At 34.3% G+C, this 13,861-nt stretch overlaps 1 protein-coding gene across 4 annotated transcripts; it reads right to left on the bottom strand.

Moving 5' to 3' along the window:
* Positions 1-85: 85 nt before the first annotated feature.
* LOC149935438 (uncharacterized) lies at positions 86-8,543 on the bottom strand. 4 transcript variants are annotated; one of them, XM_090180617.1, is made up of 10 exons: positions 7,670-8,543; positions 3,762-7,639; positions 2,893-3,695; positions 2,039-2,826; positions 1,589-1,979; positions 1,257-1,527; positions 991-1,188; positions 690-925; positions 546-624; positions 86-484 (listed from the first exon to the last, which is right to left on the bottom strand). In XM_090180617.1, the coding sequence occupies exons 1-10, from the start codon at positions 8,322-8,324 to the stop codon at positions 296-298; spliced, it is 7,488 nt and encodes a 2,495-aa protein (XP_090036743.1). In that variant the 5' UTR covers positions 8,325-8,543; the 3' UTR covers positions 86-295. The 4 variants fall into 4 exon arrangements, with proteins under 4 accessions (XP_090036743.1, XP_090036744.1, XP_090036742.1 ...); XM_090180618.1 differs by having other exon boundaries at positions 3,762-7,741; positions 7,820-8,543; XM_090180616.1 differs by having other exon boundaries at positions 3,762-8,349; positions 8,415-8,543.
* Positions 8,544-13,861: the final 5,318 nt, after the last annotated feature.

Here is a 13,861-nt window from a genome sequence, read left to right as displayed (position 1 = left end):
TTTTGCCCCTAGGCGGTAATTTTAAACATCAGAAACCAGTAACGTATCTAAATAGTAAGAACCTAATTATTTTTTAATAAAATAATTTCCTTTAGTCATCCTTTAATTCATTTACAAAAGTTAATTCTCATAGAAAAAAAATATAACAGATGTTTGTAAGAGATCTTATATCATATAACCTTAGATATACAAAATTTAGTTAATTTACCAATATATGAATTATTTAAAAAATAGTAATGCATTTAATAAAAATTACAGAACTATATATGAATATTTTTAAAGAATAGGAATCCATTTACTGAAAATTACAGGAAGGTAGATGATTATATACATCTTGACCTGTTGGAAAAACTTTCATGCACAGCCAACATAAATGTGCATTGCAGGAAACGCACAACATGTGGTTACAGCCCCCATTCTTTTCAATCCCAGATCTACAACTGGTACAAACTTTCCTTATTAGAGGGTCTAGTTGTATCCATTTCTACAATAAATAATGCATTTAAATTAGATATTTGGTATACAGAGTAGTTAAAAATACATACTTTAACAGAAAAGTCTTCATCATCCTTGTCTAGTTTATAAAAATCACAGTCCATACCAACATGTTCAATAACTTTGCAGCTGTTGTTAGAAAATTAAAAATTAACTTGGATGCGTATTTTGTGGAAAAAGTAAACTAATATTACCTTCTGCAAATATTAATACCACATTTTGGACATTGAAACAAACGAGTTGTAGAAGAGGCCTTCTCAAAAAGAGCTCTATAAACAGTGGGACAGTCAGGAGTTGGACAGAAACTGTACAAATCGCGTTTATCTAGAACTAAGTGCTCCAAAGCAGCTTCTTGAAGCGACAAATCCAAATCTTCATCATTGGCCAACAGAAATTTTAGGTCATTCATGACTAATGGCTCATTACAATGCTGCCAAAATACATTTATTATAATCACACACCATTATCCATGGCCAAGAATTATATTACACTTACCTCATTGACACAAACAATAGGTATTTCCTTCGATTTAAGTTGGGAGAGTGCACAATCGTGGCAATAGGAATGACCACAAGCTTCGAGGCGATATGGGTTTTCTGGTAGGCAAAAACAAATGGGGCATACGACTGCATCTTCATTTTCAGCGATATCTTGTCCAAAGGAATCTATGATTTCTTGTATGGCACCTTCAGCCTTTATAAATTAACAAATGAATTATAACCAAAAAATATACTATAATAATATAAAAAAGTTAAACTTACAGCTTCTACAGCAGTTTTTGGTCCATATAATGTAACTGTATGCTGTCTAATACTAAGATCAGTATGTGTCAATGAACAATTGGCTACCAAATCTTCAAGATCTGTTCCATAGTGATTAATAAGAGTTTTCATTAATCCTTTGGGCATTTCTCTACCAATCAATCTAATTTCTTTGACCATATCACTTTCAATTCTATTTAAATATTCATTTAAATCAATTTGGGCTTTGGAAATAGCTGCTTCTGTTCCATGAATGGTTACTCTTCTTTCCCTAATCAAGAAAAATGCATAAACTCTCTTTTCAAATAATTTAAAACAAAAAATAATAATACCTATAGTCCAAATAAATCTTGCAATCAGTTTTCTTTGCAATATTTTGCAAATAATTATGGCCATAGTTTGTTAAAAGTTTCTCTAGCACTGGTTTGCCTTTGCAGTTCAAAACATAGCCCTTGAGAAGATCCGTATAAGTTAAGAAGAGCAATTCCATTTCTTTAAGACTGCTGCTTAAAATTTCTATTCTGACTAAATCCGTATTTTGTACCGGTTTCGCTTCAACACTAAGCATATCACCTGAATTTTTAGCCTTTTCATAATCATTTAAAATCAGTTTTATTTTATCAATCATAAAATCAAATAACTCTTTTTTACATAAGATGCTAGAGTGTATTTCTGGCTCAAGATTCAAGGTATATTGAGTTGAAGGAAATTTGGTAGATATGCCTGTCAAATATAGAAATACATTAATAACATTTATTATAAAAGAAAACTATCATTGTTACTTTTTAATAAACGAACAGCAATATCTCCATCTTTTGCGTTGTAAAAATAAACCCAAGCTCGGTAATCCCAACTTTTTGGTTGAGGTTTAAACATATCTATAATAAGATTTTCAGGTCTTGTGTATTGCGCAAATATTCTTTCTAGTGACTTTTCAAGCTCCTTCAGTTGTTCCGGGCTTGTTGTAAACTCTTTGGCTTTTATAACTGATACAGACTTTAACATAGAAGAAATTTCAGGACACTGAGTCAATAGAGTGGATTTCAAACCGGCTTCAGTCGCGTCCCAAGGGAGCCCTGACACGTGAAGAGACTCTGCACCTTTTTTGTTCATTCGAATCCTAATAAGCTGTTCTTTGTAGTAAATGCCTTGCTTTGAATGAAAAATACCTTGTGCTAGCATAAAATCTGTTGTTGTGTTAAAGTTCAAAAAACCAAAGCCAGCGCAAGGTCGCCGTGACCACTGAACTTTAACGCGGAACATGGGTCGATTTTGGTTAACATTTTTGTAATCACCTTCTGGCACAACAGTAAATGATTTAGCTGAACTCTCAAGTGTACTGAAATAGTTAACAATACTAAGTGCCATGTCAGATGTCTCCATAGTAATTAGGTATTCAATTTTTCCTCTGGTTCGCTTCTCAAAGTGAGATCTTACAACCCCATAATCCCCAATTATTTTAAGAATGTCTTCAAGAGAAACTCCAGAATCAATAAATTTAACACGAAGTTTTCTATACTCTCCAGGCATTAATACATAATTCACCAGCATACCTGGCCCTAGAATATACCTGAAATCAATAAAAAAAATATTATATATACTTAGAAATATTTAGTTTATATTCCAAAATAAATACCTGCAATCATCTAGATTAGTTCCAAGTTGTCTCTGTTCCTTTTTAAGTGTATTTAATATTTCATATACTGAAGGCATAATTTGATGTGTAATTAATTCTTCATCAAGAGAATGACTGAAAATCTCAATTAATCCTCGATCAAAATTAAGTTCAACTGACAAAGACTCTTGTTGTGTTAAATCCCGTAACTTCTTTTGCAAAATATTTTTATTACTCCCTTTTTTTCCACAAGTTTGAAAAATAACAGTTTTCCCAAAAGGACCAAGAGTTATCTTCTTGAGCTGCATTTGGTTCAATTCCTCGATGATATCAGGTTTTAAAATACCTTGATCAACAGCAACTGAAAGCATATCTTCACTAACTGGTACAATATTCAAAACAAAATTTCTCGAAGTCTTCATTTTAGTATCATAAATGATAAACTTTGGAGTTATTTCACCCAAATAATGTAAACAAGAAGATGGATGAATATGAACAACCTCTTTATCCGGGTAAGTAACGTACCCTAAATTTCTGTTACCCGAAAAAATAGACAGGTTTTGAGAAAATGCCTCGAATAACAAATATTGAAGAATACTAAATGAATTTTGAGCTGCACTGAATGTAGGCTCAATATGTATATTTAGATCCTTTTCAAAAACAGAAGAAATTTCACGTATCGTATCATCTGCAATTTTCATTGATTTGCCATTGATAAAATTTTTAACACACCACTGGCCTCTCTGCTTGGGAGCAACACTTTGCCACAGGGAAAAGACTTGAAGAAAAGTGTGAAAATCTCCTTCTTCTTGGCAGAAAGTAACCTTTACAATAATAAAATTAAAATAAACAAAGTATAATTTTAGTACAAAGGGGTATCAGAAACCTACCTTTTTGGCATCTGCCGAAGTCTGGTTGTCATTAACACGAAAAAAAATTATTCCTGAAACTGACGACAATGCAGCTATAATAATAGCTTCGTACGCAACTAAATCTTCTTGGCCTCTAATTACTAATTTAGCTAATCGAGGTTCCAATGGAAACTTGGACATTTTTTTACCAAGGTCGGTTAATTTCTCATTTTCAATTGCTCCAAGACTCTCCAAAGATTTTGTAGCAACTTGAAGAGCTTCAATAGGAGGTGATTGAACGAAGTTAAATTGAAAAGGGTCTTGGACTCCCAAATCCATTAACTTGAGAATTGCTTGACCCAAATTGACCCTAAATATTTCAGGTTTGGTTTCATCATCCAATTGGTCAAAATTGTCTTGACTGTACAGTCTGTAACATTTTCCTGGTTGCGTACGTCCAGCTCGACCCTTACGTTGATTAGCGGAGCTTTTGGAAATAAAACTAATCATCAAAATACTGATCTGTTTAACTGAATCGTAATAAAGTTCCTTGGCTAATCCACAATCAACCACATATCTAATTCCAGGTATAGTGATAGAAGTCTCTGCACAATTGGTGGCAAAAATAATTTTCCTTTTATCTTTGCTTGGTGCAAACACTTTATTTTGATCTTCAGGAGATAGCTTGCCGTGCAATGGTAGACATAAATATGTATTCATGAGAGGAGGAGACCTTTTGGCTCTTTCTTCAAAAATTTCACAAGCCTTTTGAGTTTCAGCAGGTGTTGGAAGAAACACTAATATGTGGCCCAATTCTTCTTTTAGATGAATATCAAAGGCTTTCGATACAGAAGATTCCATATAGGGAAAATTAGAATTGACAGTTTTTTCAGCAAAAATCACTTCAATAGGAAATGTCCGTCCTGGGACATGCAACGTTGATTCTGGTTTAATCTCAAAATACTCAGTAAAAAGTTTAGGATTTATAGTCGCTGATGTAATAATTACTTTCAGGTCTTTCCTCCTCTTCACTATTTTTTGAAGCATTCCCAATAAAATATCTGTAAAAATACTTCTTTCATGGGCTTCATCAACAATAACGCAAGAATAACCATCCAAATCTGGATTTTTAATGCATTCATTCAAAAGACTGTGATCCGTTGTGTAAATAATTTTTGACTGTTTTTCTTGATTATGTCTATGTGCAATTTGGTATGAGACTTCAGTACCTGGTTTACAACCAATTTGAGCACTGACATGTTGAGCTAAAGATCTAGCGGCAATTTTTCTGGGCTGAGTACAAACTATTTTCCCATTGTTAGCAAATCCATCTTGAAAAAGATACTGCGTCAGTTGGGTACTTTTTCCGGAACCTGTCTCAGCTATCAATACAAAAACATTTTGATTTCTTACTGCCCTAATAATTTTGGGCTTGAAACCATAAATAGGCAGAGCTTCTTGGAAGGCATTACACTCCCTACCAAAGTCTTTCATATACTCCTTAAGTTTAGAATGAAATAATTCTTCGTTTGATTCTTCAATGAGGGCCTGCACCAGTTTCTCTTTTTGACTGACATTTTTTTGAAATACAGATTGCTGATCTTTTAATTCTTGAATTTTTGTTTCAAGGGTTTTTCGTGTACTCAATATATTCTTGAAGTTTTCAAGTTTGATATTGGCTTCTGATTTTTCCATCGTAATAATAGTTTGAAATTCAAGGTCTACATCTCTTAATCGTTTGCTGTGGTCTCTTAAGAAACTTGATGTTTTTTTAGCAATTTCGTCTAAAGACTTTTTAATAGTATCCATCTTAACAGCATCAAACTGGCCTGAAGGGGATTGGTCCAAATTTTTTGACAGAGTCAAAACTTTCCAAGAACCATCAACTTGGGCTAATTTTTCTAAAACTTTCTTAATACGCTTTGCTAATGCGAGACTTTCAATTTTCATATGTAGTTTATTTTGTACAACATCTAAATCAACAAAAGCATGTTCCGGAAGATATTTTTGAAAGTACTGTATCCAAATACTTCTATCTTCTATTAATTGACTTTCTATGATGATTATACAATCATGTTTCTTCGGTGGAGTGGACTGCTGCACCGATTCAACTTTTTCTGGTTTATTCTTCATATTACTTGCTTTTTTATTGGTTTCCTGACTTTTTGTTGGACTTGGATTAATTTTATTATCGTCAGGTTTTTTCTCTATGTGTTTCTGTATATTCTTATCGGAAACATAATTCTGGTTACTGAAAGCTTCAATTTTATTCAAAATGGGCTCCTTGGTAAATTTAAAGTCTTTAGTTAAAATGTTACTCTTTGCAAGTAAATTAAGAACATTGTTCGCTTCTTCTTCACCTGGAAATACTAGTAAAATCTGTCTCTTAGATTTATTAAAAGTGTACTTTCCATTGAAATTATTAACCAATAAAGAGAGAATAGTCCAGAAAGCAGCTGAAGAAACAGTTTCCTGCTCAATATTTTCCAACAGCACAGTATACTCTTTTGGATTTACAAAATCTCCATAAATATATTTTTCATTGGCCATATCAACTAGTTGTTTCATGGAATGTCTGTGGTGAAGCAAAATGACATGAATCGAGCATTTGTGAACCAAAGTGTGAACTTCAGAAGTAAAGTCACAGTCCCCTGATATAAGAATGGCACAAGATCCTCTAGGCTTTTCAATTCTCGCAAATTCCGAGAGATGTTTTTTTAATTTTGAATCTGCGGCATTTTTTAGTTTACTTGAAATATGCTGCACATCAGCCTGAAAATTAGACAGCTCTTCAAGGACAGTTGGCGACATCTTACTTGTATCACACACAACGCAAAATGTTTCCTCTTTTCTTCCTCTATAAAAGGTGTCCCTGATCTTTTTCATAATATCGTGAGCAGATTTTCCATGTGGAACTGCGCAATTTTCAATATCCCAAAAAACAGCAACGACAGCATCAGAAGTGTCAGTTTCAGAAAAATGTCTTGAAGTATTTCCAAACTGTTGTTCATTAACCCATGAACTAATATCCTTTTCAGGTTTTTCAACAACTTCGTAGCCCATTTCAGTTAACTCATCATCTTCCTTCAATCTGTCAACATGTGACAGAGAACTGTAGGCACTACTGCAACTCGTGACGCTATCTTCAGAATCTGATTCTTCATCAGGTTTGATAGATGTATCAGCAACATTGCTTATGCTAGAACATCTTAAAAAATTAAGAATATTTTCTGGGTCGTTAGACGTTTTTGAATCCTGCTTTTGTTTCTTTAATAGTTTCCATTGACTCCGATGTCTCTTCTTTTTATTTCTTTTATTCTTCTCAGTTTGCTGAGAAATATTTTTATCATAAGAAACTGATTTTGTAGCTTGAACTTGTTTGCGATACCTGGGTTTCGAAGTCTTTGTACTTGTTGCAGATCCCAATTGTTGTTGCAGCTGTGGGTCTTGTGGTGGTTGCAGCTGAAGCTGCTCAAATGGAGAGCTATATGCTTGTGTGTTGCTACTTTGTTGATCTTTAATCGGGAATGAAACATCTCCTTCATTGGAAAGTTCTTGTGATCCTCCTCTTTGTTTATTGGAAAGGTGCTGTTGAGCTTTTTTTTTATTATTAAACTGATGTTGTCCACCTCTTTGACTTTGATTAAATTGGCCTCTTCTCTGACTATTAAAATGTTGCTGTTGTCCCGCTTCTATTTGAGTAAGATATGGTGGTTTTACACATCCCTCTCCTGGATAAAAGGGAATTAATGGTCCTTGATTTTTAAATTGTTGTTGATTACCACTTCCTCTGGCTTGATTACCCCCTCCTCTCACTTTACTAAACTGTTGCTGATTCCCATTTCCTCTTGCTTGATTCAACTGTTGTTGTTGACCACCTCCTCTATTTTGAAGAAACTGTTGTTGTTGCCCACCTCCTCTTGCTTGATTAAGCTGTTGTTGTCCACCTCCTCTAGCTTGATGAAACTGTTGTTGTTGCCCACCTCCCCTAGCTTGATGAAACTGTTGTTGTTGCCCACCTCCTATCGCTTGATGAAACTGTTGTTGTTGCCCACCTCCCCTAGCTTGATGAAGCTGTTGTTGTTGTTGTTGCCCACCTCCCCTAGCTTGGTGAAACTGTTGTTGTGGCTGCCCACCTCTAGCTTGGTGAAACTGTTGTTGTTGCCCACCTCCCCTAGCTTGATGAAACTGTTGTTGTTGCCCACCTCCCCTAGCTTGATGAAACTGTTGTTGTTGCCCACCTCCCCTAGCTTGATGAAACTGTTGCTGTAGCCCACCTCCTATCGCTTGATGAAACTGTGGTTGTTGCCCACCTCCCCTAGCTTGATGAAGCTGTTGTTGTTGTTGCCCACCTCCCCTAGCTTGATGAAACTGTTGTTGTTGAACACCTCCACTTCCAATAAATGACTGTATAAAACTTCCTTGGCTGAAATGTGGCTGTTGTTGGAAGTTAGTAGTTTGAAACCCAGTAGTAATTTGCATGAGAAACTCTGCAGGATTGGAGCTAGTATTATTACTTTCTCCTCGTCCTTCTTGAAGGGGCTGATGACTACCCCGTCCAGAATTATTAGGATAGCGTCTACCCCTTCGAAGATTAGCCATTAGCAACTATAATAAGCTTCAAATTCTGTAATTCTTCCAAGTTAATAATTTATAACTAAAAAGTTATAAATAGTAAAATGACTACCATACATTGATATAAAAGTCCAATCATCCAGAGAAGTTTCCAACATTAACTACGTTCTTATCATCCGAATCCGATAAGAGCGATTGATACTTAAAAATTATTTATCTAAAACAAATATACAGCTGCTGCTTACAGCAAGATCATAGCCGCCTAGATTAATCTAGGCGGCTATGGCAAGATGGTTCGCAGTCACCAGTCCTGGCCTGAACATGGTTTATTATCTACGGCAGTGTTGCCAATGTTTGAATGTTTAATTTCCTATTGCTGGGTAGTAAATTTCCCACAAATTCCCACATCCCTATGGACGCTTCAATAAAAGATCCTCGGTTTCTACTCCCCTCTCCAAATTTATCTGGGAAGGAGCTATTTCCAGTCGGTCGGTTAAACGGTTAGAATGGCTAGCCAAAATGTCATATTTAAGCCAATGGACGCTTCAATAAAAGATCCTCGGTTTCTACCATTGAGTTGGGAATATTAATCTAGAGGTCCAATCGAAACGCCAGATTTCAGTATTTCGCGAAACAAGTTTTTTAAAATAAGAATACCGTCGTCTGCTCCGAAATGACGAGAAAACGTTATCATTCTACCAGTGGCGCCATCTATCTCTCTATGGTTCGTTCAAATAAGACGCGTTTTCTGGCAAAAAAATTTTGTTTTTCAAAAATAATGGATGGCGCCACGGGTCATATGATAACTTTTTCTCGTCATTTTAGAGGAGACGACACATTCGTAATTTTCAAAAACTTGTTTCGCGGGGAGCAGATTTGATTGGATCTCTAGATTAATATTCCCAACTCAATGGTTTCTACTCCCCTCTCCAAATTATCTGGGAAGGAGCTATTTCCGGTCGGTCGGTTAAACGGTTAGAATGGCTAGCCAAAAAGACATATTTAAGCCAATTGGAGACGCGTTTTTGCCCTCATGAGAATTTTGCGTCAGATAAGAAACGCGTCGGCTCACGTGTATAAGGAACATACTAATGTTAATTTTTGATAATATATTTTAAGGTAAAATATATAATGTTACTAAAACTAAGTATAAGAAGATAATATTGTTATTATTATCATCCTCTTATGGTATAAATAATTAAAATTATATGTAATATTTTTAAAATACCGGGCAATTTTAAAGCTTCTCATGTAGGCAGAGTTAATTCCATAGAAATCTCATAGGTAACTAGAATGCTGCCAGTTCGCCTTGAACCTTCAGCCAATGAGAGGCCGTAGAGTGGTTCCGCCAAGTAGGATAATAATCCTCCTTGGATCCGCTACTATAGCGGTAGATACGTGACGTCGTTCTCTCTGGTGACATTAAATTCTTGGCAGAACCACTCTTTGAGCTCTGATTGGCTGAGATCTGGCTATCGTCTGCCACGGCGTTTGGCCCATCTTCCAGTTACACGGCAGCATTCTAGTTACCTATGAGATTTCTATGGGTCAGTTGTTACAAAAATCGTTTAAAAAATCCTATTGGGTTTCATACGCCAAATTATTGTTTTTTTTTTTTTTTCAGAAACTCTTCGTAAAAATCTATGGGGAAAGTTTGGCGTCGGAAGTAAAGCTAAACAAAGAAATATTTCCCGTTAATCTTCCTCAGTCGGAATTCGTTTTTTTTACTAATTAAATACACTCTTACTGCTATATTATACCCTGTTCGCACGGAGGAGCTAGTGTAACCTAGGAGGGTCCAATAACCCTCCTAGATGTTCGCCTTCGGTTTTGTTATCACCTAAGGGGGTGCGATACCAATAACTTCCTTCGGTGCGAACAAATGACGGATTACGGGAAGCCCAGTTCCGAGAACATATGCACGTGCGAACGCTTTATGGTACCATCTTTTCTTAAAGGAAAAGCCCACTTCAACACTTTTCATTTTAGTATAAGTACAAATGTGTCACAAGGACATGAAAAGGTGATTTTAATTATACTAATAATTATTCTAGGGCAGGTCACTTCCTTGATCAACGACGCACCCCTCAGATGATTAAATCCGATTTATTCATGATTATATCGATTAAATTCGTTTTAATCATGATTATATTGATTAAATACGATTTAATCATGATTAAAGATTATATCGTGATTAGAACACCAGAAAATCGAAATAGCTGTTTGTTGTAAAATCGGTGCAGAAAAAGAACGTGCGAACGGTTTCCGGAGTTACAAAATACTGAGAAATAGGGGCCACGAATATCAGCCGATTTCGTTGGAAAGGTTCAGGCCCAGGAAACTCGACGACATAGTGAAGGGCATACAAAACAACGGAAGCGGCTCGCTCACCTCACAGAAATTACCCGCTTCAGATTTAAAAAGATAAAAGCGTCGTCTCTGGTCAGAAAAAAATACGATCCTCAAACCATTCAAAGCTTAGCTTCCGCTGGCTTTGAGTGGTTTCTTCGTTTTGCCATATTCAAATAGAGCCTTGTAGAAGGCAAAGCTATTACAGAAAGCCACATTAAGGAGGGGGCCACGGTATTTATCATATCACTTTCCCGACTTCTACCGCTAAAGCTTTCAGCGTTTGCCAGATCGTGAAAATAAATTTATTGTACCAGGCTTAAAAATGATCGATTTTAGGAAACAAAACCAAACCAGTAAAATTAATAACGCAAAATAATTCGACTACATTATTTATTCTGCCTTGGCTTGTTGGAAGATTATAAGTTGGCAGTCTGCGTGATAAACTGAAAACGTATGTATATAACCTTTCAAAAGAAAACTCGCTGTTCCTAATTTAAAATTTTGACGGGTTTAAAACAGAAATTAAATATTAAAAATGTCATTTTTAACCATTTTCTGTTAAAGTAAAAAAAATGCTTACATTATATATCGTACGCCTCGGCAGAATTATTCAAAATGACGGGTTTAAAACAGAAATGAAATATTAAAAATGTAGTTGTTAACCATTTTCTTACATTATCGACATGTACCAATAATTATCGTACGGCTGGCAACAATGCTCCAACTTTTTTATGCGGCCTGAAATACATTACGGATACTCATGCGCTACGGATACTACCAAGGTCTAAAATAGAAGTTAATAATATAACGATAGGTCAGGTTTTCCAAAAAACGCTGTGTTACTTTAGTTTGTCAATAAATCGTACATTTTGCTATGGAAAATGCGTGGCAAGATATAGTTACGTTGGTGGGTCCCATAGAACAATGGCCAGGAATTGCACGGTGTACTTTGCACTTCAAGGTCAAACGGTTCTGCACCTAGTGGTTTTGCACCGACTTCTCCGTCTGGCATTGGTCTATCTTCCACTGCAAGGTTAGGCGGTTCTGCAATTTGTGAACAACTCGAAGACACTGGTGGACTTGTACCTATTGACTCTGTATTTATCTCCCCAGTTGGCAAATCTGCAACAGAAGTTGATAAATCTATTTCCGCATTTTGCAACTCTGCAACAGAAGTTGATGAAGCAACGGTAATTTGTTTTTTTGGCAGCATAAGCAATCCGCCTTTTGAGATTTTGTCGATCCCGGAAAGCAGGTTCTTGGTCTTGGCTTTTGGCAGCGTACCTTTCCCTATCTGTAGCCCTCTTTCTTTGCCTATGGTCAATTTCTGAACCAGTTGGTGATGCACCTATCGGCAAAGAGGTTGGCCGAGTGTGTTTATTTGACGGTTCAGCTAAGATTGTTTAAGTTTTTGGTTTCATGGCTGATTTTGCAATTACAGAAATTGATACGAATCGCAAAAAAGATGAAAATTCAAAATTATTTCCTAGCAGAAATATCAATTGAATTCCATAAAAATACAAATTCAAAATCAGAATGCTATAGAAATACGAATAACAAATTAAGACAAATCCAAAAAAGAACAATAATCCAAAAACAACGAAAAACAAATTAAGAAAAATAGAAATACGAATAAAAAATTAAAATATAACAAGTTGGCAAGCCAAAATATACCTCTCCTCGGAAGAATTGTCCCTAGTGGTATTAATTTCTCGAGATGACCCTTAAAGATATATCTCCGCAATTCAAAGTTATTTACTAAAAACGTAATCCCGGTTCAATCCCGCCCGGTATAAAATTTTAATTAAAATAATTGAGACGAAACAACCGAGTTTAATTTATTCAGAATAATATAAATTAAGTAGTTACAACAGCGAGTTAGACGTACTAAAACAATGCACAATTGAATTTAACCCTATTTACAGTACAAGTTTATCAGTTAAATATAATACGAAGCCAATTTTAATGAAAGAAATATCTACAGAGGGTATTAGTATTTTTCTCGCTTACGAAATACTTGCCGCATCTTTAACGCTAATTTTATTTCAACACTCGCCCTTGATGACGATACCGTAGCAATATATTCGACATCTGGCAGTGGACAACTCGTAGACTTCCTATTGCCGTTGTGACGCATACCGCATGAAAAAGACCAATACCATCCAATTTCCAATATCATATAATGACCTAGAATAGAACGTGGAACACTTTTCTAATTGAAACCATCTTCGTAACTCTTACGGTTTTCGAGATAATTTTAGGATGACCTTGAATACATGGTTCAAGGTCATCGAAATTTTCATAGTAGGTATTCCCCTACTCACTGTATGCGACCTGAAAATTTCAATTTTCTAACTAAAACAGGTTTGGAGATATTCGCGGCGCCTACTTTTTTTCTCGTTTCGTCCCACTGTGTCCCGGTTCAATTCCCGACGAAATTCACAAAAATTAAAAAACAAAGTTCAATGAAAAAATATCCACAGATATTGTATTCATCCGTTTAGTAACGAAACCCGCCTTATCATAATGGTTCCTTTACTTTAATATTTTCCCTAAGGAAGTCAATGGCTCGGCGGTGAACTATCAGCATGGTAACAATGCGACCCGAGTTCAATTCCTGATCACGATCAAATTTTACATTAGAATACTTAAATATTTAATTAAATATAAGATTAATATAATTTATAAATATTTAATTAATATAACTTATAAATATTTAATTAAATATAAGATTAATATAATTTATAAATATTTAATTAATATAACTTATAAATATTTAATTAATATAACTTATAAATATTTAATTAATATAACTTATAAATATTTAATTAAATATAAGATTAATATAATTTATAAATATTTAATTAATATAACTTATAAATATTTAATTAAATATAAGATTAATATAATTTATAAATATTTAATTAATATAACTTATAAATATTTAATTAATATAACTTATAAATATTTAATTAATATAACTTATAAATATTTAATTAAATATAAGATTAATATAATTTATAAATATTTAATTAATATAACTTATAAATATTTAATTAAATATAAGATTAATATAATTTATAAATATTTAATTAATATAACTTATAAATATTTAATTAAATATAAGATTAATATAATTTATTAATATTTAATTAATATAACTTATAAATATTTAATAAAATATAAGATTAATATAATTTATAAATATTTAA

Source organism: Leiobunum rupestre, chromosome 7 (genome assembly GCF_980474605.1).
Source record: "Leiobunum rupestre chromosome 7, qqLeiRupe1.1.hap1, whole genome shotgun sequence".
Classification (NCBI taxonomy): Eukaryota; Metazoa; Arthropoda; class Arachnida; order Opiliones; family Sclerosomatidae; genus Leiobunum; species Leiobunum rupestre.
Note: the sequence above shows the minus strand (reverse complement) of the source record. Positions and strands in the feature narration are given on the sequence as shown.

Coding starts and splice junctions, on each gene's coding strand:
- LOC149935438 (XM_090180615.1), bottom strand. CDS start 8,324: ATGGCTAATCTTCGAAGGGGTAGACGCTATCCTAATAATTCTGGACGG. Junction 1,189..1,256: donor CAAAAACTGCTGTAGAAGCT/GTAAGTTTAACT, acceptor TAATTTATAAAG/GCTGAAGGTGCCATACAAGA. Junction 625..689: donor GGTATTAATATTTGCAGAAG/GTAATATTAGTT, acceptor TTCTAACAACAG/CTGCAAAGTTATTGAACATG.